At 40.4% G+C, this 23,821-nt stretch overlaps 2 protein-coding genes across 4 annotated transcripts in view; one reads left to right on the top strand and one right to left on the bottom strand.

The window, feature by feature from the left end:
* LOC140557451 (dmX-like protein 1) overlaps nucleotides 1-6,096 on the top strand; it is a 38,647-nt gene extending 32,551 nt beyond the window's left edge. For all 3 annotated transcript variants that reach the window (XM_072681888.1, XM_072681885.1, XM_072681887.1), the window contains 5 exons: nucleotides 1,746-1,823; nucleotides 1,920-2,011; nucleotides 2,204-2,256; nucleotides 2,388-2,605; nucleotides 3,647-6,096. In XM_072681888.1, coding sequence (XP_072537989.1) covers nucleotides 1,746-1,823; nucleotides 1,920-2,011; nucleotides 2,204-2,256; nucleotides 2,388-2,605; nucleotides 3,647-3,871 — 666 coding nt within the window. In that variant the 3' untranslated portion in view covers nucleotides 3,872-6,096. The remainder of the gene's footprint in view (nucleotides 1-1,745; nucleotides 1,824-1,919; nucleotides 2,012-2,203; nucleotides 2,257-2,387; nucleotides 2,606-3,646) is intronic.
* A 72-nt stretch (nucleotides 6,097-6,168) lies between these two features.
* Nucleotides 6,169-18,723, bottom strand: hsd17b4 (hydroxysteroid (17-beta) dehydrogenase 4). The gene is made up of 24 exons (XM_072681890.1): nucleotides 18,580-18,723; nucleotides 16,965-17,018; nucleotides 16,761-16,868; nucleotides 16,317-16,376; nucleotides 15,919-15,940; nucleotides 14,630-14,676; nucleotides 14,447-14,531; nucleotides 14,130-14,317; nucleotides 13,472-13,563; nucleotides 13,344-13,368; nucleotides 13,114-13,242; nucleotides 12,618-12,724; nucleotides 12,018-12,254; nucleotides 10,989-11,040; nucleotides 10,838-10,909; nucleotides 10,553-10,656; nucleotides 10,271-10,336; nucleotides 9,940-10,009; nucleotides 9,745-9,851; nucleotides 8,787-8,873; nucleotides 7,652-7,741; nucleotides 7,389-7,527; nucleotides 7,113-7,240; nucleotides 6,169-6,962 (listed from the first exon to the last, which is right to left on the bottom strand). Exons 1-24 carry the CDS (start codon nucleotides 18,635-18,637, stop codon nucleotides 6,873-6,875), a joined length of 2,217 nt encoding a protein of 738 aa, XP_072537991.1. The 5' UTR covers nucleotides 18,638-18,723; the 3' UTR covers nucleotides 6,169-6,872.
* Nucleotides 18,724-23,821: the final 5,098 nt, after the last annotated feature.

Raw genomic sequence — 23,821 nt, 5'->3', positions numbered from 1 at the left:
ACATTTGGGTTTTGCATTGAAAATACATGGCTGATATGGTCAACCAATAGGAGAAGCTTATGACCCTCCAGTTAGCGTAATACCTAAACCCTAATATCAATATTAAGATAACTAGCCCAATATTGTGTGCTTTCTTTAGCATGAAAAGAATGAATTAAAATCTGCAGAAGGTTGTCCCAAAACTTTAGAGAAGAGATCGTTGCCCTGCACAAACAAGAAAGCAAAGGCCCTGAATGGAAGCACAGTTCATGACTTTAAAGTTAAAGGAACACTGGCTGGACGTGCAGAACCTGGATGCCTGTGGAGAGAGTTGGTCAAAAACCCTCAAGTGACTGCAAAAGACTCGCAGCAAGATTTGGTGGCAGCAGGCAATGAGGTTTCAGTCTGCACGTAAATGTGCGTAGTAAACACTGAAGGTCTTCATGCCCAAATTCCGTACAGACGTACACCTCTGCTTACCCAAAAACACAAGGAAAGTCAGATCCAATCTGCTCAAAGCCATAGAAATAAGCCACAGACGTTTTGGGATTCTGTTCTATGGAGCGATGAAACAAACCTGGGCTTTTTTGGGGGGCCTATGGGTCAGGTGTTATGTCTGAAGGTGGAAAAATAAAGCATATGCTGCTTACAGTGGAGCACAGCGTTGGCTCAGTGATGCTCTGTGATGCTCACTGGAAACCTGGAGTGTGTGCAGGGCAAGGTGGATTCAATCAAGTATCAGGAATTCCTAGAAGAAAACATCATACCTTTTGTTAGAAAGCTGAAGTCTGGGTGTCGTAGGACCTTCTAGCAGGACAATTACCCCAAGCATACCTCAAGGCTCGGTTTCAGGAGAAGTCCTGGAAGATTCCGGAGTGGCCAAGTCGTCTGACTTAAATCCTATGAAATCTTTGGCTGGATTTGAAGAAGGCGGTTGCAGCAGCAAACCCAAGAATATCAGTGAATTAGAGGCCATTTGACTAAGCTGGTGTCTGGCCATAACAGTAAAATTATGCCCTGTTAAGTACTAAAGACACTGGTCATGAAGGGGTTGTATAATTCTGAGACTGCGGTAGTTCATTCACCTAATTTTGCTAATAAACCTAATTTGGGGGGAGGGGGGTAATTTAGCCATATCTTCCATATTAAAGAGGTGCTCTTGGATTCATGTATAGATGCTTGTGGGAATCAAAAAATTATACTGTGAAAACAATCTGACACTTAAGCTGTGGAAAATGCTTTGATCTTTTTGACGGTTCATACCTCAGAGACAGTCAGAAATTTACTCTACCCCTTACATCTTATTAATGCCCATAATAATTAACTGTTGCGAGTAATTAGCAGTAAAACATTAACAGTAAAAGAGGGCAAAATGTTACACACACATCTTATTGAATCATATAGCAAGGCTTTATGATTCAGGCTTTTTCGGTTCTGCAATTACTTCTCTTTACCTCTGAAGCAACATCAACTGGTTATGTGTCTAAGCCAATACTACATGCACTACATACTACAAACACTTCCCCTAAATCACAGTTATTTAGTTATTTAGTAAAAACACTTATTTATATGGTTTCAGAGATGTATGACTGCTGTATGATGCTGTAATCTTTACAGTTACCATCAATTAAGTCCATTTAGTTGGATGCTGTCATTGTGTTCATTTAGACAGTTTGCAGACTTTCTAATATCTACATTTTCAGTGTTCTGTACCTCTGTTATCAGTAACATCTCTCCCCCCTAAACCCCCCCCCCCTCTACCCCAGTTTGGTATTGTGGATGCAGATGGAGCACTTAGTCTCTGGCAGACAAATACATCTGGAAACACACCTAAACCATACCTGGTAAACCAAGTGCCATAATTTCCATTACTTTTCAGTGATCGATTGATTGACTTATTTTTGGTTTTGCTGTAATATTGTTTGTATTTTCCTTTACAGACTTTGCAGTGCCATAATAAAACCGCTCACGACTTTGTGTTTGTGGGCTCCTCTTCTCTCATCGCCACTGCTGGCCTCTCCACTGACAACAGGTAGACCATGCATGACAGGCACAGCCACTTTTCACCCACAGGCCAGAAGATCACACCTTTGCACCGCTGTTTTCCTTTACATGCCGACCAGCTGAAAAGATTTCCTTCAACACCTTGTTACTTTTCAGTCCAGCAGAGGAACAAAGAAAAAACTGTCTCTCTCCATCTCTCTCTCTCTATCTCTGTCCACAGAAATGTGTGCTTGTGGGATACTCTTGTGGCTCCAACCAACAGCTTGGTTCACGGTGAGTTAAGAGCTGCAGCTTCTCCGTTATACAAACAACACCCACTTTTATATGCACAAACACACAGAGTCCCATCTGTCTGAATAAATCAAACTCTGAAACCTCACTGACACACGTCTGCATGATTACAGGCTTCAGCTGCCATGAGTCCGGCGCCACCGTGCTGGCTCTGGCCCCCAAGCAGCAGCTCCTGATCAGTGGCGGGAGAAAGGGCTGGATCAGTGTGCTGGATATCACCCAGAAGCTCCAGCGCCAGAGCTTCCAGGCCCACGACTCGCCCGTCAAAGCCCTGGCCGTAGACTCCACCGAAGGCTGCTTTATCAGCGGCTCGTCCGAAGGCAACATTAAGGTAGGAAGGAAAGCTTTTGTGGTCTGTTGAGTTGGGATCGAGGCTGTTATTTTGATTTGTTTTTTTTTTTGTGAGATTGTCTGTGTGCAGGCACAGGCTGTACTTTCTGTTTTTCTGTACTTTTTGTTATTAAATCAAATGATCAGAGATGTACTGTGCTTGTTGTACTTCTGTAGACTATTTGTAGACTATAACTAGATCTGGGTGAGAAAAATGTTTCATGTTAATGCATGCTTGAAGGATCTATTATGCAAGTTTGTCTCTCTTTCTGGTATTAGCAGAAAATGCATGCACTTTGAACAGCTGCAACCTCCATGTACTACACACAATGTATGCCTTTTACCCACTAGATGGGAATCCCAGCCTTTCAGTCTAGCAATTCTACAAGGCTCAAAAAAGTCTTCAGAACGATATTGGCTGATTTAAACCCCATTCTTCCAACCCCCCAATTTATAATAATAATTTAATAATCATTTTAGCATCCGATCCTGATGCAAGTCCTGTAATTTGTGTGGTGGAGCCACAGGAGATCAGACTTCTTGTTTGATTGCATCCCACAGAAAAACAGCTCACAAGATACCCAGCCGTATTCCATTGCTCCAAGGTCTAGTTGAGATGCTCACACATCTTTAGCAGGAGCTTTCAATGGCGGACCAGGGTTAGCATTTCAGAGATTCCCCGACCCAGTCATATGGTCAAAGTCACTGGTCTTCACCCCCACAATTTCTCCCACATCCAACACAAGAGAACTATGAGAACCGACTGTTAAGCGATCATCTAACGCATGTCCCCGACCTTGACCCGTGGAGTTGCTCTGAGATGGTCAGCATTACCCCCCTCATCTGTGAATAGTTACTATGTTTTGGCTCATCGGTGTATACATAATTCCAAATCATCTTTTCAGTTGGAAACACATATTAATTAATATCAGTATCAATCAATAGTTATCAATTTTGGAAATTGTGATCTTGTGATGTTCGGCTCTGTCGCCCAGCTGTAATGTAATCGCTGGCTCTGTGTTTTCTTTGGTTTATGGAAAAGGTATGGAGCATGTCCACCCAATCCCTATTGCACACCTTCCCGAACGAGCACGCCCGGCAGTCTCTCTTCCGGAACCTTGGCACGGGCGTCATGCAGATCGAGACGGCGCCGGGCAATCACGTCTTCTCTTGCGGGGCAGACGGCACCATGAAAATGAGGGTTCTCCCTGACTGCTTCAGCACATACAGCAACAATATGAAGAACGATGTAAAGTTCATCATGTAGCACATTCTCAAGTATGGAGCCACTTTTGCACATGGTAAGATGAGCAATATGAAGCACTGGTGTGAAGGAGTTGGGATTTGAAGACATAGCAAGCTCAACTCTTGCAACACTGAGCAATCATTGTTTTGGAAATCTCAAAGACTGAATTATTGATGATGAACTTCAGAAAAAAAAACAATAATAAAACTTCTGTATCCGTTGAATCCGGATAAAAGCTAGAATTCTTATATTTAAGCACAGTATAGGAAACATTCCCCTCTTCCCCCTTTTTAAGTATATTACATTAACCGCCAAATCTCACAAATCATACAACCGTATATAACAGAAGTAAGCCTTAAATAATCACTATTGCTAAGCAGTGTTGTGATTGTGGTCTAGACTAAATTAGTGATAAGTGTCCTTATATTTATACCTAAAACACATCAGACTTGGACCTCGGTGACACCAGAGACTTATTGGTTCAAGTGAGATTTGTGAACTCCTTTTCATTCTGTGGCTTAAAACTTTGTGACCCTCCTCACATTTAACTGTGCTAGTTTCTAGCTGTATCCCTTATAGTGGTATGAGCAAGGTATTGTGTATTACTAAGATAAACAGTATTTAGTTAGCTGTGGCCTCTGTGTCACTGCACCTTCTGAGCTTTATGGATTTCAGCATAGGCAATCATATGGTTTGAGGTTTTCAAACATTTCCACGAAAAGCAGAGATATGATTAAACACTTTATTTGTAGTCTGCATTAGTCAAGGTGCAGCATTTTCTAATCTTGCTCCTGCGGTGGCCCAATACTGCATATTCTCTGTGTTTTCACACTGCTCCAAAGCGTTTGTTTTAACCTACTGAAGGGTTGCGTTGTGCGCTAGGAGCTGGGAACTCACTGAAGTGTGCAGCACAGAGGTGCTCAAGGGCCAGGATTGCGAAACACTGCTCTGATGAGAAGGTTGAAGTTCAAAGCACTTTGTTTCAGTCGAGTTAAACCACAAATATATCTATATCTGCATCTGCTTTTACAAGCGTGCTAAACTGGAAACATCATTCCATTGTAATAAAAGCTGTTGCCTCCAACAACTATATTTTGCAGATTTTGGTCCATTAGTGTCTTAGCTGACAACTAACTGTCTTTAAACTTGCTTGGAGAAAGGTTCTTCATTGCCAGTCCTAGAGAACCACAGCAGTGCACAGTGATAGTTTTCTCTGTTTCAACACCTCCGCTAATCATCAAGCCCTCAGTAAGCTGAAACAGGAGTGTTTGATCAGGGAGAACGTCAAACTGTGCCGTGTTGCGGCTCTCTTAAACTCTGAATGAGCCCCAGTGGGCTGTGCATTTGCTCTAGGGGTCCGTAACAGGAGTAAGTAATGTCCTGTCTCTGTCGTGCTGCCAAAGTCAGATGCGCATCACTTCTATGCCTTTTAGTTTATCGTTCTGCAACTTTGTTCTCTGAAGTGAAGGTAACGGGGCACCTATTGTTGGCCCATGGTGAAGTAGTTAGACTGATACTATGTCAGCCTTATGGTTTATGAGGACTGATTTGCTGTCAGCCTTCTTGCACAGGAATCAAACTTAATAGTTGTTTAAAAAATGTATATTAGCTTTATTTTGGGGGAGTAAGTGATGGAGAAAGTGGGATAAATTATTTTATTGCCTATGTAATATAGTATCAGAGTATCTTAAGTACCTAATTAACTGCAATCCATACACAAACCTTTACCACAAGGAATATTTATATCATATCATATCCACATTTAGCCCTTTCAAATAATTACAGGTTGGCTTACTCTAAAAATAAGAGTCTTAAACAAAGTTAAATCAGTTCATTTGGTTAGACCTGGTTGTGGTAGGTTTCCCCCCCCCCCCTTTTTTTATTTCTTTTTTTTTTTTAGCCATTGCCATGAGATTGAACCCATGCACAAACTTTGCACACCTGGTGTCATTCATGTTTAGGTACATTTTAAACTCCTACAAATAGTAATATTTACATTGGGGTTTTTTGTTTGTTTAATTGATGGGGAAACCACTTACCAAACTAGGGTATTTGTCATTTCCTTAACAAGGTGGAAATAAGGAATCAACAGTAGTTGTATTGTGTAGCTACTTAAGCATTCTCTCTAATCTCTGAAATGTGAATTATACACAAGCAAATCTAATTTTATAATGAGTATAAAGATTATTGTAAATTGGACAATGTAATATACATCTAATGTAATGGTATAATAAATCAACTTGATGCAACAGTTAGTGTGTGTGTATCTATATTTTTTTATGAACAGTTGAATTCATTAAGTAATTTCTTATAAAAAGTTGTTACACAACTGATTTTATTACAAATTAATAGCACATATTAAACATATGCAGGACTTTAGTAGTATTTGTTTTTATCATAAAGAGTAAGGTCATGGTGAGTAGATGACGAAGAATAACTCAATTATTATTAATAATTATAAAAGGTGTCAAACATTAGGCCTACATCAGAACCTTCAGTTGTCTCCTTATTTACTGCTTCCAATTACAATACGAAAATGCATTAGTGACATTACTGAACCACAAGCGGCCAACAAAGAAACCATTCACATCTTCAACTGATAAAACTGCATGATTATGTGGTTGCGCACAGGTTGAGGTTAAAATCAAATCTCTCAACGGTCCCATATTAAACAATCTTGTTGTACAATGTGACATTGTAACACATGAAATATATAAAGCTTTGAAATGTTTAGTTTGACTGAACAGACTTGACTGCAATGGAAAAAGAATCAAGGCGTAATGAACCAAACCATGAGCCAAAAAAAAAAAAAAAAAAAAAAATCATTGGAACACCTCCCCTCCCCTCCCCTCATTTAATTCATTCTCTTAGCTTGATGAAAAGACTCTTATTGCTGTATTTGATTTTAGTTCTCATTGCACACATATTAGAAGTTATACTATCACTGTTACACCCTCTATAAAAGGGAGAGCGTCAGGAAGTCTGCATTCGCATCGCTCTCAGGCACTGGATGGTTGGAGACTCACAGCTTGGCGTAATCCTTCAGTATTATCTCCAGCTTCTGGCTCATCATGATATTCCCCTTGACCTTCAATTTTCCAGCAAAAAATGCCTATAGGGGAAACAAACAAAAACCCCATTGGTATCTGAACACCAGGATTAATACAGTGGGCAAATGGAGGCGTTTGCACTTTTGGATGAAATCAAACTTCATTCGTCTGTTCTGAAAGGGACAGAAACGAAAGCGGAGATTGGTCAGTACCTTCTGTGGGTTAAGCTTTCCCGTCACCACTTCCATGAAGTCCTCGTCAGATACGGTAAAAGTGACATCAGCTTTGCCAGTGTATGGACCCTCGTGGAGGGCACCGCTTCCAGTCTTCAGATCAATGGCTGTATAAACAGGAGATATTCTCAGGCATGGGGTGAAATATGATATTTATATATTTTTTTGGAAATCTACCTTCCACCAACCAGAACAATCAACCCTCATCTAGCTAATTAATGTGCTTGATTAGTGGACTGTCAGACTCCAACTTACTCCACTGTGCAGCAGTTTTTCCTCCTTTAGTGATTTCCCATCCAAAAATGGCATTAACTTTCTTCACAAGTTCAGCACCCAGGTCTTTGATCCGCCGGCCAATCTCCGCAAACACTAAATCGCTCTGGAGGCCACCAGTCTATCACAAAGCCAAAACCATTCATTCATCTTTACAAAACTATTATGTTTTTTTTTCTTCAATTATTCAAACAATTTTATGAAACAAAAACAAAACAAAGTGCTTATTGTTACAAGGTCTTTACCTGTGCTGGAGCAGTGCTGACAGAAGCATCCGGTGCTGCATGTAAATCTATATATGCCCCAGACAGTACAACAGCTCCGCTCTCCTTGACCTAGACAGCCAGTGCAAATCAGTAAATGATTTTGACAGCAAGAATAACACGTACACTGGAATAAGAGCAGCAGTCTTTGTAGGCAGTTTTACACCCTCAGGGATCACACATTTTCAAAACTAAATGGGTTCTTTGATAAATGGGTTCTTTGCTTAATCTCTGTGCTTATTACACAGTTCCAAAATCCCAGACTTAAGACTTGTAACACCATTTTCAGGGACTTCTAAAGTACACTATATGGACAAAAGTACTGGGACACCTGCTCATTATTTCTTCCAAAATCAAGGGTTTAATAAAAGAAATAAACCAATGCCCTAGCTAGAGCTTTATACCCCTCTAGCCCACACCTGCCATTATGCGTGGTGTCAATGGGTTCATATTTATCTGCTCCAGTAAGTCCTATTCTATTGGCAGTACTTCTCTACAAGGACACAGTGTGTGTGTGGGTGTGCATGCATTTGCACATCTGTGTCAGCAATGGGTGCATCCTAAAGTAACTGAATGCATTCATTAGAAGGGGTGTCCACAAATATTTGGACATATAAAAAGCAAAATTCATAGACACGGTCTATGAAAAAAAAAAAAAAAAGGCCATTACCCACTAACCTTACCATTAAGTTTATACATCATACTGCAGCAGTATTGGACTATTAGATTGTACAGCATATCCTATGGTTTTTAACTCACAATGGAAAATAATATTTTGGTGTCACCAATAAACAAGGAAAAGGCTTGTTCAGCACCTTTGTTAGCCTACAGCCAGGCACACACTGAGATTTCAGCCCACTTTTAAGCCTGAGACTGAATTTGAGGTCAGAATTTTAGCCTAATCGAAGTTGTTGAATTTGGGTCACTTTTCTCACAGTTTGAGCAGTCTTCTTAAAGGCATGACCTGTTTTTCTGAAAGCTGCATGCTGCAGATTGCATTGGTTACACAAAGTTACAGGATCGTTACATACTGATACTGAAGCGGACAATTCATCTGTGACACTCAAAATATACAGAGCGAGTTTTTCGACACATAACAACAAGCAATTGTTCTCACCTTAGACAGTAGATGAATTCTGTTTCCCTCTTTCCACATCTCTGTCTGAAGAGACTGTCCTGGAAACACTGGTTTCACAAACCGCACCTACCCAAAAAACGTGGACAGATATTGGAAAATAATATAGATAAATGACAATTTATTAAGACACTATGAATCAACAAAGACCACCACCATGACAGACAATGTTATGGAAGCCAAATAAGCACTAGGGCCTGATATTTAAAAGTATACCGAAACGTTAAGGAGGGACAACTATAAATATAAAAATTTTATAAGGAGGTGCTGTTAGTTAAAGGACTAATTACAATCTCTGTAATGAAATGTGATGGTCAGTGTTCTTTAAGGACTAATATAGTGTATCATGATAAACACTGGGTATAAAAATATTACCCACCATTTAACTACTATCCAGATACATTCCTATACTAAGTACATATCAACAATATACTCAAAATCAGTGTATCACAATAAAATAGTCATAATGCCCTACTTTAGTATCTATTAATTAGCTTTTACTTCCAGCTTACTTTGTTTTTGTGTTGCATCATATCTTCATTCCTAAGCTTATAAGCATTTTATATGTTTGAAACACACACTGTGTGTATTGGCTAAAGCTTACCAGTTCAGAAGTGAGCAGGTGTTGAATGAAAGCCTAGTAATCTCTATAGAAGACACTCAATAGGACAATAAAACCACTCAAACCTCAGAAATGAGCAGTTTGCCTCCCGTCAGAAGTGTCTGCATAACTGTATAAAACCGCTGACTAATTCCGCACATTGTTATAGGCCAACCAAAACTGCTGCTGAGCCCTAATGAACCTTCAACAGTGTCCATGAATGACTTGGAAGTGAACTGTGGGTCGTTTATGAAGGCGTCATAATGATCTTAAGCAGGAGCTTAAACTAAAGTGTTTTTCAATATACTGTGCTGCTGTCTCACCATCTGTTTACCGTACCTTGATGGACTTGAATCTGGAAACGTCATTGTCGGCATACTGCTTCAGGACATGGCGGGCAGCAAATCCAAAGGAACACAGTCCATGCAGAATGGGGGATTTGAAGCCTAGAATTTTTAGAGAGTTTCGTGACCACTAGGCATTTTAGTACAAATGTTATTATATCACAACACAAACCTGTCAGAAATGTCCTACCTCCCATTGCCGCAAAGCTCGGATCTATGTGAAGTGGGTTCCAATCACCACTTAACCTGTACAAAGCAGCCTGAGGTGCAGAAAAGGAGCAGAAATGTTTATATTGGCCTTGAATTGAACTTTTATGGTCAAAATTACTCAAAAATTTGATTGATTTTGTTTTTTTCGATTCAATCTGAAGTAGTGAATATTACTGAAACTTCAGCTTCAGACAACCAAGGGTGCCTTACATTGCCCTATGCAACACATAAATATGAATACCATCCATTCAGCGGCTACCTTTATGAGCTTGTGTCATGTGCCACCATCTTCCTTCTAATTAAACACTCACCTGATCTCTACCTGTCTCGTCAACCACCACTACATCTGGAGCTCTATTTGGAGCTGCAACTGTGGGCTGAGGAAAAACATGAACAACCGTTTCTAACAACAAACCTACGACAAGGACACACAGTACCACTGCTGCAGAGCACCAAATTCTATACGTACTAATAGCGCTCCCTTGTGGAGCGACAGTCTAATAGTTAGTCAAATTAGTTAGCCACAAGTCAGGTCTATGGGGTGCTTTGCATCAGTGTTAACACTGTTAGACACAATACAAAATGTATATTACCACAGCTTTATCTGATGCCCGCTTTCCTCCGAACCCCCCAGAACCAACTATGAATACCGAGAACTGACTGTAGCACACCAGCTCTTGCTTGCTGTAAGTGTGCACTGCAGGAAAGAACAGAATCTCAGTGTTTGTTTGTGGTATTAATTTAGTGTCATTTTTGCTACTATTCATATCCTTTCTTGAATAAAGGCTGTCTCAACAGAGTAGTTTCTCATGTTCACACAAGATTAAATGCAGTAACGTGCAAAGATTTCCTCTTTGACAACAACAAAGGAAATTCACCATCCAAGAGTATGACTGCGCCAGACCCCTTGTCGAGGATATCTGCTATCGACGCCTTTGAAGTCAGTGTTCCTAGAAAGTAGACATTAGTTATTCTGCCAGTTAAAAGCAACATCAACTGATCATAAATGTCTGGGAAAAACAGATGTACCTGAGGTGGGCAATGGTTTGTACAACTCCAAGTACTGCTCTCCATGCAGAAGCTGTAAAAGAAAACAGAGGGGACGCCGCTTAAGGATGAATATTCTTCTACTGCATTATTTACTCCCTTTAAAAGAATGGTGTCAATTGTGCTTCTGTGGTTGTGCACTAGAGCTATGAGGCTAACACTAGAAGTAGTCACCAAAATATTTTCCATATTAGTCTCCACACAGTTCTCTCAGACTGCTTAAACCACATTCAGGTCTGTCAGAATCAGACCTGTGCTTGCACATCATGCAGGGATATGGACTTTTTTTTGGTTTATTTCATTGCTAATTCAAGATTAACACCTGCTTAGAATTAGTAACAAAAACTGTCTGTCGAAGCCGCATGCCAATGTGACGTGCATGCATATGAAGGTGAAGAAAAGAAAACCCACGGTTTTCACTGGGGTGTCTGAGAAGTTACGTGCATTTTTATAGATAACAGCAAGTTTTGCTACGCTTTACCCCAGTGGCTTCCAACCCTGGTCCTGGAGGACACCCTGCCCTGCACATTTTAGCGCTTACCCTGCTCTACAACACACCTGATCCAGCTGATCAGCTAATTAACAAGCTGGATTGATGGGAGTGTGTTAGAGCAGAGAACTGATCAAATGTGAGGGGCAGAGGGGTTGAGAACTGGCTAGTCTACTGCAGTTACGTGGTAAAACTGTGTTTTGCTGAACCTTACACTTACAGCACATGTAGCTATAATTCATATAAGACTTCCCAATGTAGCTATATGTAAATACTGGGCTTTCATCTCATAATCACTGTTTAATTTCAAATTCAGCATGTTGAGGTACAGAGCCAAAAACTAAAACTGTATCATCAACTGAATAAGGGAGGGGCAAGGCTGTGCAAGAATGATGAAATAACCCCAGTGAGTCCCGGTGCTCATCAGCTCAAGCAAAAGTCTTAATGAGATAGATTGTAGCTGCATGCATATTACAAATCACACAGCTGGGAGGAATGTCAAACAGCCTGCTGTCACTTACCCTGGTGGGGTCGAAACTGAGTCCTGGAACAGTGCTGAGACCTCCTTCCATCATGGAGGCCTGTGCAGCGATGACAGCAAAGGTGGGCAGGCAACTGAAGTCCTCATGGCCTTCGTAGAGGAACTTGAGGTGATCCGGTTCCTTAGTGGACATGCCCACTCCCAAAGCATAGAGGATACATTGCATGTGGGTGTAGTTGAAGGTCGTTTCTGGAAGCACCGTTCCCACAGCCTGTGCCTGCAAAAACAGAAAGATGAAGCTCAACATTTTCAGCATAAAAACAGCATGAATGATCCAATGACCCTGGACCCACAACCTGTACAAACAAAGGCTGGTTAACAGTGTGAGTAGGCAATGTATCCAGACCCAGGTTAACCCTAGACTAAATATATATATATATATATATATATATATATATATATATATATATATATATATATATATATATATATATATATATATATATATGTTTTTTTTTTGTTTTGTTTTTTTTAAGTTATTAAAGCCACTGGCATTGTAAGGACTGGGTTTAATATGTTCACACAACTGGTCCTAAATGCATTTAACCTGGATGTAATAAGGCCTGTAAAATGGACTTACAGGGCTGATGTCAGAAGCTGCAGAGTTTAAAGCACTTGTTGGACTGGCTCTTATTGCACCCCCAGTATCCACTTCTGACAGCACCTCCACCAGCGTTTGCAATGACTCTGAATGGCAGAGCGGAAAAGGACAGGATGTTAATTAACTCCTCCATGCCTCTCATAAAGACAAAGAAAGCTACATGTTTCTTCCAATAAGACGTAAACAGTGAGCACTACAAAGCCATGCTAATGAGCCTTTTCCCAACTCTGCCGCCTCCATGCAACACACCCTGAGGGCAGCTACTGTGAGTAGAAGCGAAGAGCAGGATGTTGCAGCCTTCTTGACTTTGTCCTTTTTCTGACCTTCATAGTTTTGTTTTGTTTGTTTTGTTGTTCACTTGCTTTAAGATCCCTTTCAGCCAGAAAACACTATGAAGTTGTATTTTGTTTCTAGGTGTTTGTAACAACTTTATGTTTCATACCCTGAATTCAGAAACAGCATGCACAGTGTTTACCTTGAATAGTAGCTGGCTTAGTTGCATTGGTAAAGTCACATATCTTGTCCCACTTGTCCCGAACCTCCTCTGGGGTCATGGTCTGGTTCTTATGCCGGATAATACTGCCTATAGTCCTCTCCCACCGCACTTGAAAACATGAAATTAAAAGTCTGTAATTAGAGACTTGCACTTGAAAATATGCATTCCAAATTAGAGCAAAAATATAGATCAAAAACCATTTCACGTACATTTGCCAATCCAGCCAGCACCGACCTAAAGATACCAATGACAAAAAAATTGATAGGAGTTGATAAACCAGTTACAGTGTATAAAAAAAAAATGTAAAAAAACCCCAACAATTTACCAACATACAAACCTCAAAAAGACCCCCATTCTCCTGACACTCCTCATGGCACAGCCAAAGAACAAGAGGGGCCACGTATTCTGCTTTCAAGGACTCCAAGAGATCTGACGAAGGAACAAGCACCATCTACTGTCACTTACAATTAGAAGAGCACAGTAAGACACATCATGCTGCTGGATATCAAGATTCGTAAGCCTATGGTCTTTTCAGCCACAGGCAATAAGAAGGTTATTTGACACTTAGAATAAGCACACAGAGCTTTCCTTTGTTCCAAAGGACAGCACGTGGTAGCTTCCACTTCAAATTTTATACGAAAAGCTGAGCAAAGAAAAGCAAAAAGGATGCTGTATCACTTACAAAGCCTCATCAACCTTTCCACTACAAAAACACACACACTAACTGAACTCTGAAAGAAAGAACAATTTAGCCTCAGCACTTGCTTTAATATTTGATCAAACACCTTTTAGCCATCCTACAGAGTAAGCAAACAGATATAAACCAGATATAAAAAAAATGCACATCACAACCACCTTTTTCTCATTATGACAGTTTAACATGGACGCAGAGAGCAGCTACAGCTTACACTACAACACTGTTTGCACAACAAAGCCTCGACCAGTACCATGGCATTGTTTAGAAAGACCGAATACCTAACGATCTAAGATCTAACCTGGTGGCATGACTGTCTGCGTAAGACGTGAGCCTGCTGTGGGAGCGATGGTATTGCAGTGGATGTTGTACTTTCCGCCTTCGATGGCCAAAGTATTGGCCAGTCCCAGGAGGCCCAGCTTGGCAGCACTGTAGTTTGCCTGACCAAAATTGCCATAGATCCCAGCAGCTGATGAGGTCATGATGATTCTGGATGCATCGATTAGCAGCGCCACGACACAAAGAAAGAGACGTCAGAATTATCACAATCACAACACACAAGCCATTTCTTTCACATAGATAGCAATTCTAACTTTATGCACTGTTTTATGATATTACCTCCCAAACTTTTGGTTCTTCATATGATTCCATGCTGCCCGGGTGACGAGAAAAGAGCCTCTCAAATGCACTCTATGAATGAGGTCTGAGAAGAATACAAAACCATTAGAATAGTGGCACTCAGCCACTCAGAGTCTGCATTTTAACAAAATTGTTTGAGCAGCTGTTAAAGTCAGTACATACCCCAGTCTAGGTCACTGGTTCTAGCAAAAGATCGATCACGCAGGATCCTTTGGAATTAGCACAGAAAAAAAGGTCCAAAGGATGAATTATATAAGTAATCATTAGGGTCATGTTTACAGAAAAGATTAATTATAAGGTAATCTGCCTGGATAAGGAATGACAAAGTTAAAGGGGGGAAAAAGTGAAACAGAAAAGCCTTAAAAAAAATAAATGAATAAATAAATAAAAATAACAATAAAAAAGGAGGGGGGGTTCTAATAACTGTGCAAGACCTGTTAGACCTTAAAAAAGCCCCATCAGGTAAAAAGGAAATAGATTAAAATATCAAACAGATAAAAACTGCTGATTGCCATTTCAATATATCTGCATTTCTGAGTATACTGTGGATATCATCAGTACATAAAACACACTGCATACTTTATTCAAAGATAACATAAGTAATCTTGTGAAACTGGATTTACTGAAAAATAAATAAAATGTTATTACCAACCTTTTAAAATGGTAATTTCTTAAAATATTGTGATACTACATGTATGGACCTCACTGATTGTGCTCAAAACTACTGGAACATCTGACACTGCATTTAAACCGGTAGCAACACATTGCTGGTCGCTCATCGCCTGTAGGCATTTTCAGAACTTACTGACAGATAAACTAGGAAAATGCCATTAAAGTACGCCACCTTTCACTTGCTACAGAGTTTATACAAAATCAAACCACAAATCACAAACCTTCCTGCGAATAAAAACCCTGAAAGGAAATCGCTCGTCTATAAATCCTAGCCCAGCGTAGCGCATTACTGTCTGTGCAGTCGGTATGAGATGAACACCGTGTTTGTTGTTTGTGATTGCTGACGCCTGTTTACGGTAAAAGCACAGCTTAAACTTCTCTTACATCTCTAGGAACACACAACTGGAAACAAAAAAGGCCAGCGTTTCACAGTGGGGGAGATATAGCACATACCATCCTGCTCATCGTTTCACTCTTAATTTGCATAGCGTTAAACTCTACACCACCTTGCATTGCCTTTTTTTTTGGTTATTACACAAGGATATTACCAATTTCTGCCAGAAATAGCCAGCTCTTACTTAAATTAATGAGTTTTGGTCACGTTGCAGTCAGTGTGAAAGCAGGGTAGAAAAACTCAACTCAAGTCAACTGCAATAAATACTAAAACACCTAGTGAGGTTTCTGTGTAGTGTGTAAATGTACATTTTCTACTGTATTCCTTAAGTGTGAAGCAGATATGAAATAAATGAGTCTCGGTTTCACCACAGTGAATAACTTACCCAGCATTATTTACCAAGATATCTGAAAAGCAAAAGCAACATGTAAAGACACAGTGAGTGACAGAAATATACCAAACATGGGTAAATTGTTCAAACTGAATGAGTTCCGTTTACATTCATGACATTCACAACAGGTATGAGTGCAATTCTGACCTTAGTCGTTCTTAAAGGTAATCAATAATAAATCAAATCAGTAAAAATATAAGCAATATGTTTACTTCCGGCAAAGACAACTGCACAACCAAAACACCTAACTGAATTAGCAACTTTAACTGAAATCACTACAATTAAGAATACATGCTTTTTGTTAGGGGTAGCACTAACACACACCAAAATGTGGTAGCCAGTTTATAATCAGATTACAAATCACAAACACGAGAAATTAACAGAAAACACACCTATTCGTCCAAACGTGTCCAAAGCTGTCTGTATTAGCTTCTCACCATCTTCTACTGAATCTGTGAAAAAAGATTACACACAAAACAATTAGACAAATAATGTATATCAGGGCACATACTTGTTTAAACAAACAACCCTACAACACACCATTTTTCACCAAAAACCCATGACATTTTGGGTTACACCAATTATATTTGGGATTTTAGACAAATATTGTTTAAAGGGTGTTTATTTAAATAAATTTGACCAACATACATTTAAATAAAAATTGCCAGTTGCACTCTGGCCGCCACCTTATTTCCCAGCTACATATCAGCACTGCTGGATATTACACAAGGTATTCAGATTACCAGGTAAATGTGTATGAGAGTGAAGGAAGTGATAACCATCATTAGCCTTAACAGTAAAAATCACCTGTGACCTGCAGAGCTAAGGGTACCCACCATAATTTGCCACAGCTTTGCCACCTTTAGCTTTTATCTCCTCGACCACTTTATCAGCAGCTGCTGAACTCTTCCCACCTCCTTTTATATCTCCCCCAAGGTCATTCACTGCGTGTGAAACAGATGAAATTGTCAGGCAAATGTCTATGAATAAATGATCTGGCTGTAATAAAACTAAGCAAACGGACTTGAAATGCAACCTACCGACCACAGAAGCTCCTCTCTCACCGAATGCCAATGCATACTCTCTCCCAAGACCTAAAAAGAAACACATTTTATTACATGTGTAATACACATTTAATATAATAGATTAGGCACCTTATATAATTACACATAATTACTCAAAACTGTGCTACACTTCATATGAACTCCATATGATCAATAGCTGTTGCTAAACATTAATAACAACTATAGCCCAAATCAACAGCCAGTGTAATATCATCGATGTCTTACAGAAATGACTTATTCCCTAAATGCAAAAGTCATTACATTAAAACAGGGTAAAGAACAAAACTCAAATTATGGACATTTCTGTGATGGTCATGTTATTTTATTTGTCTTTAAATGTGTATTTCTCCATTGTGTATCACTAAAAAACAGACATGGATACAGCTTTGCTCATTGTAGCACACTAACCCATCACCTACTTCAGTTCTGCACTTTGTTCTGGACACCTCATTTACAGCCGCCTCTGATGCAACTTTGAGAATACAACCTGCAGGGAAATGTCCTAATGTGTAATAAAGGCTGACCGCACTAATTGAGGGTTACTTGTGAGATAAAATAATTACGACGGCCCAAAATAGTTGTCTTAAGGCCCATCGTAATTATGTTATCATCTGGATTTCAAACACAAGTGTAGCACATAAATGATATCATCAAACACACAGGAGTTCAGCCTTTATTCCACAGTTGATCTAGGATTCTGTGGGAATACCAGTCCACTGTATGCCCCATCTTTCAGCAGCAATGCCAGTACAGTAGAAGGAAACCTGTTTAAATGCTCTAAGGCAGTGAAGTGAACCCGACCTCAGAATAGTTGGAGTTGGAATGATTAAACTGATCAAATGTTAATAAAGCTGTACAAAGATGAATACCTTTCTGTGTTCAAACCAATAAACTTTGAGACTGATGAGACAGACCCTCTTAAAAGGTGATACACCTTTTACAGTGTGTAGTGTTTAATGATCAAGCATTGGGAAACTCGGCATTGGTATAAATATAAAGAAATCTAATATTGACACAACCCTGAACCTGTTTAGGACTTTGTGATGAATCTATTGTATGTGAAGCCATGATTGCATGAGCCATGATTGGGCTCAGGTCAGCACACAGCTTAATGAGGCAGAATATCTCATAAGGCTGCATCAGTTATGGCAAATATGAACATACACAACAGACACGTGCCTCATACGTCCTCATCTGACAGGCTTGACTTTGAACGTGCTGTTATCTGGCTACGTTTATGAAACAGCCCCAGTGTGTGTGTGTATATGTGTGTGTGTGTGTGAGAGAGAGAGAGAGAGAGAGAGAGAGAGAGAGAGAGAGAAAGAGAGAGACCTCTATCTAACTAACCTTAATTCGTTTTTTTTGCAGATTTCTTTTGTAGATTTAGTGCTAGCTGCTGCAGTTTTGCAGATTTCTGCGTTTGTTTTGAAGATGAGCTCGCAGGTGTAAACATTTCCTCCAGTGCTGAAGCAAATGCTAGCCAGCTCCCTTGTCAGCTTAGCCCGCTAGCTAACGTTAGCAGCTGGGAGCTCGTAGCGAACTTCCACGACATAAAAAGTCTCTAGGGGTTCAAATGCAGCCACCGACTCACCTCCACCAGCTCCCGTGACGAGAACCACTTTTCCAGCGTACGACAGAGGCGCGGACATGGCGAGCAGCTGAGGGTGAGCGGACGGACGGGTAGTTTACTGTGACTCTTCACCTACTGCTCGAGGTGGACGTCACCGCGTCACGTTACGGCCTCAGCCAATCAGATGCTGTCTGTGCTGCTTCGGCCTCAGCTGACCGAGTTGTAGAGAATATATGGCAGGTTGTGTCAAGCAGCTGTAGCAACAGCTGGATGCCATGGAGCAAAACAGTGTAACCTGACCTAAATTCATTCATTACACACATACTGATATATTTGTCATTAGTTAGTCAGTTATAACCATCAAAATTAAAAGAAATAAACACTTGAAATATATCAGACTGTGTGTAATGAATGAATATAATATACAAGTTTCAGAGTGGAATTACTAAAATAAATCAACTTTTTCATGATATTCTAATTTTATAAACAGCACCTGTATACCTGATATACTACACCACAAATACAACACCTTCAATACGACGCCAAAAATGCCGCACCTCATATACTACACCACAAATACTATACCTGAAATAATACGCCACAAAAACTGCACTTCAAATACAACACTTTAAATACCATACCTGAAATACTACATCTCAAATACTTCACCACATATACTATAACTAAAATAATACGCCTCAAATAGTATACCTGATATACTACACCACAAATATAACACCTTCAATACGATGCCACAAATGGTGCACCTCAAATACTATACTTAAAATAATATGCCACAAATATTGCGCCTCATATACTACACTGCAAATACTATACCTGAAATACTATGCCACAAATAGTACACCTTAAACACTATACATGAAATACTACACCACACATACTATACCTGAAATAATATGCTACAAAAATTACACCTCAAATACAACACTTTAAATACCATACCTGAAATACTACACCTCAAATACTACACCGCATATACAATAACTGAAATAATATGCCACAAATACTGCACCTCATATACTACACTGCAAATACTGCACCTCATATACTACACTGCAAATACTATACCTAAAATACTACACCACAAAAACTACACCTCGAATTCAACACCTTAAATACTATACCCGAAATACTATGCCACAAATACTACACCTCAAATACTATACCTGAAATACTATGGCACAATTACTGCACCTCAAAGACTACTTGAAATACTACACCACAAATACTACACCTAAAATTCAACACCTTAAATACTATAGCAAAAATACTACACCTTGAATACTATACCTAAAATACTACACCTCAAATGCAAAGCCTCAAATACTATACCTCAAATACTGTTCCTCAAATCATACACCTCAAATACTAAATCTTAAATGCTGTTTCTCAAATACTACACCTTAAATATTGTTCCTTAAATACTGTTCTTTCAAATACCATATCTTAAATACTAAACATCAAATACTACACCTCAAATATGGTTCCTCAAACACTACACCTCAAACTCTGCTCCTCAAACACTACACATGACATACTTGTTATAAATACAACTTTCTAATAGAACTGCAGTGGAACCTATAACCTACAGCATATCAGCAGAGAGACTTACAAAATTATTTTAATTTATTAAATTAGAGAGGGAGAGGTATGAGTAAAGCCAAAGCAACAGAATACAGAAGACAAAAAAATTAAACACCAAAAAGAACTTTAAAACTGAGAAAATCTGATTTATTTTTTCATAAATATATTCTGGTATAAGAGTTGTCATGTGAAAAAATCTTCAGAAATGTCTTCACTACACAGTTGTTCAAATAAATATGCAAATAAAGACAAGTGACAAGTTTCAAATGATCAGCACATAACATCCCTCAGCAGGAGTGTGTGCTGTTTCAGGATAGATTTGTTAGAGGACTGGATTGGATCTAATCTTTTTTTTTTTTTTTTTTTTTTGCTTTGCAGTGAAAGACTCTCTGCTCTGCCAACTGCAGGCCGAGAGTAGAATACCAAACCGTCACTCTGAGTGACACTGCATGTTACATCACTGAGGCTATATCTTTTCATGCTACACCACAAGGGTTCCTTCTTCTCTTCTCACTTTCAGACCGATAAAGTCAGCCCATGACCTCACAGCTTTGCTTATTCCATCCTTATGGGTTCTTTTCCCCATCGTTTTACGACTGGCTTCAACTGCAACCCTGCATATTCAACGCCTGGTAGCACTGCCTGCTAACTGGCTGCCCTCACCTCATCTGGATTTACATCTACTGCAACCTGGGCGTTTTCCCACCCTCTGTGTTTGCTTTTTGGTAACCGGTTGCCCTCATCCCTTCTTTCCAGAAACTTCTAGCTGTGACTTTTTTCTGGATCTAACGGCTGTTTCTCCTGGAACCTGAGTGCTCTACAACTTGTCATATGCCCATTAGCACATGGTAGCAGAGCTTGCTAACTCGCAGCTTTTGTATAGGTCTCACCGAGTTTTTCACTGCAACCCAATCACTTTCTGGCTCAGCATTAGTGCTTGGTGGCACTGCCAGCTAATTGGTCGCCCCCGCAAGGATTATTCAAAGGGCTTAATTGTGCCTCCCATTATAGTTGCACTCAATGCCCCAATGCCCTCAAGCAATACAATGGCCATGACTTATGTATGTTATGCTTCAGCTTGGACCATCTTCACAAAGTTTGGCTGGCACAGTTTAATGCTCTGCCCCTGGAACCTAGACATGTATCTGTGCTGGCGACCAAGGAAGCTTTGGACCACTGTTTGTCCCTGGCAGAATTATGCAGTTACCCCCTACTGGAGTCCCCACCGGGGCCTGCCATTGCCCCATGCAACCCGAGAATAGCAGAATTGCCTTGGCAGCACGATCCGCAGCAAAAAGACCAAGACCAAGAGTGCCCACTGCCGATTGGGCTCCTCTCAGCTCTACAGCTGCCCTACTGGTGAAACACTATTGCAGATCAGTGGGTCATTCGTACCTTGTAGCAAGGATACAAACTGTAGTTTTTGGTACAGCCTCTCCTCAGATTTTGGCTGAGAGTTCAAGCATTTAGCCTCTCTTGGAAAGTCAGTGGAGCTATAGAGGAGATAAAACTCAATGTACATATCCAAGGAAGCCAGAAGTCTTCGATTTTAGACTTTCAGCATATTAGGCTTTTCCACATGTTGCACTCCACTGTATTTGCAGTGAGTAGTGATTCCCGTCAGCGGATCTAAAGGATGTGTATTTCCCATTGGCATCAAGGTTTTTTACAAGATGCATGGAAACTGCCCTGCCCTGGACATTCCATCATATCTGGACAATTGACGGCTCTGTCCTCACTCTAGAAAACAGGCACTTAGAGACTTAGAGACCAGGTTGTTGGACTCTTCATTGGCTTCAGATATGCGAGTGAATTGGTACAAAAGCCATAGGCATAGGCATATCCTTGGACTCCCAGTCCATGGTGCCCTTGTTGCCCCTGAAGTGCACTCAGACCACACTGTTCCTCATTTGCTGGCTCAAGCTAGGCATTAAAGTGTTGTATGAGCTAGCAGGGTAATGTGCTGGGATCCCTTTCAAATGTGGCTAAAGGACCTATGTCTGCATGCATCAGAGGCGTTCAGCAGTGCCCATCATCCTCAATGTCTGTCCACTTTCTATGGTGATCGATCACTTTTCTGCAGATGGATTCAGGGCAGATAGCCTCCGGAGAATGCCCAGGAGCATATAAAAATCTCCTCGAGTTCCGAGCAAGGACATTCAGACAATGTGTCTACAGTCATCAGGTCCTGAATCTCACCCACCTTGCTGGCTTTGTCAACAGCATGGCGGACCCCCTTCCCACAGCCCCAGTCAGCTGGGCCATTGGACACTCCACTTATACGTGATCAGCAACAGCTTGATGGGCCAGGAGGAGACCAGGTGTTGCACCTATGCCTTTGATCTAGCATCATGTCCATCTGAGGCCTGAAATACTATCCTGAATGCCACGTGTGTTGTACAAGGGCAGATATCCGACTACACACAGGCTTGTTGTAGCAGTGTTACTAAGCCCGATGAAAACAATGAAAAGTCCATATCCCCTCTATATCAATTTCAAACCAGTTCATTTATTAACCTTTTATCCATAGACTAGTCAGAAACCTACACCACTGCCTACTAGAGGTGGGCGATATGGTACAAATATTATATCACGATATTTATATCAGATTATTTTCATAATACACCATATTTATCGCGATACACATGACTGCAGACAAAATACCTCAGTAGCGACAGATTCTGAAAAGCTACTATTCAAATCTTCTTGTAATTAATACAGTGATTTTTATTAAAGCTTAATTAGCAGACTAATACCACAGTTTTTCAGTGTTCTTTAAGCACTGACGATATCCTCGATACGCTTAGATAAGCATATAGTGTATCCCAATACCCAAATTTATCACATGATAAAGTATCGTCCTACTGCCCACCCTTAATTGATACGATAGAAATTCTAGTTAGCTCTTCCACATTACGTTCAAGGTACATTTGCTACACCTTTCCACTAATAATTAGTATTTTGACACATAAAATCGCATGTATTTGGATAGGAAAGTTTGTATTTTGCTTTAAATACATAAAACTGTGATGAAATAAAATGTAAGTTTGGCCTCAGACTTTTTAAGCCCCTGTAATACACCTTTGTTACAATATCCTCCCACTTTCTGAACACAACATTGTTCAGAAATGACCAGAGCTGGAAAAAGTGCCAGTGTCCTCCTTTGCCCTATGTGCCCTGTCTAGCGGTTGATCCAGAGGCTGGATCTGGTGTCCCTTACTGCCCCCAACCACACACGCACGCATACATACACACACACACACACACACACAACACTGGAGTGCAGTAGTACAGCATAAATGCATGCATTACTACTCAGTCTACCGTTCATGCCTCATGTGCATCCCGATTATGTGACAACTGTGCTCGTTCGCCCAGAACGCAGGAGAGGACGGTGCAGCGACCACAGCATGTGATCCAGTCCTTTACACCAAGACGTCCTCACTGCCTTGCAAAAGAGCATCATTATTTTAGTCGATCAACTGTTCCTCTCGTGTCGTCTAGTCCTCTAGGAAGCAGAGTGCAGCCTAGCAGGACCAGCACCAGCACCAGCCTAGGAAGATACTGTCCTAGTGCTAGTTAGGGTCCTTTGATACGTTTTGGCTCGTGAACGCCACTCATTCACAGTGTCGGCCGACGTAAATCCCCGAATCGAGGG

This window comes from Salminus brasiliensis, chromosome 6 (genome assembly GCF_030463535.1).
Source record: "Salminus brasiliensis chromosome 6, fSalBra1.hap2, whole genome shotgun sequence".
Taxonomy (NCBI): Eukaryota; Metazoa; Chordata; class Actinopteri; order Characiformes; family Bryconidae; genus Salminus; species Salminus brasiliensis.
Note: the sequence above shows the minus strand (reverse complement) of the source record. Positions and strands in the feature narration are given on the sequence as shown.

Excerpts from the sequence above, each read along its gene's own strand:
- hsd17b4 (XM_072681890.1), bottom strand. The coding sequence starts at position 18,637 with ATGTCCGCGCCTCTGTCGTACGCTGGAAAAGTGGTTCTCGTCACGGGA. Across the intron at positions 13,369-13,471 it reads AGAATGGGGGTCTTTTTGAG|GTCGGTGCTGGCTGGATTGG; the intron begins GTTTGTATGTTG and ends TGGTATCTTTAG. Across the intron at positions 11,041-12,017 it reads TCAGTTTCGACCCCACCAGG|CTTCTGCATGGAGAGCAGTA; the intron begins GTAAGTGACAGC and ends TTTCTTTTACAG.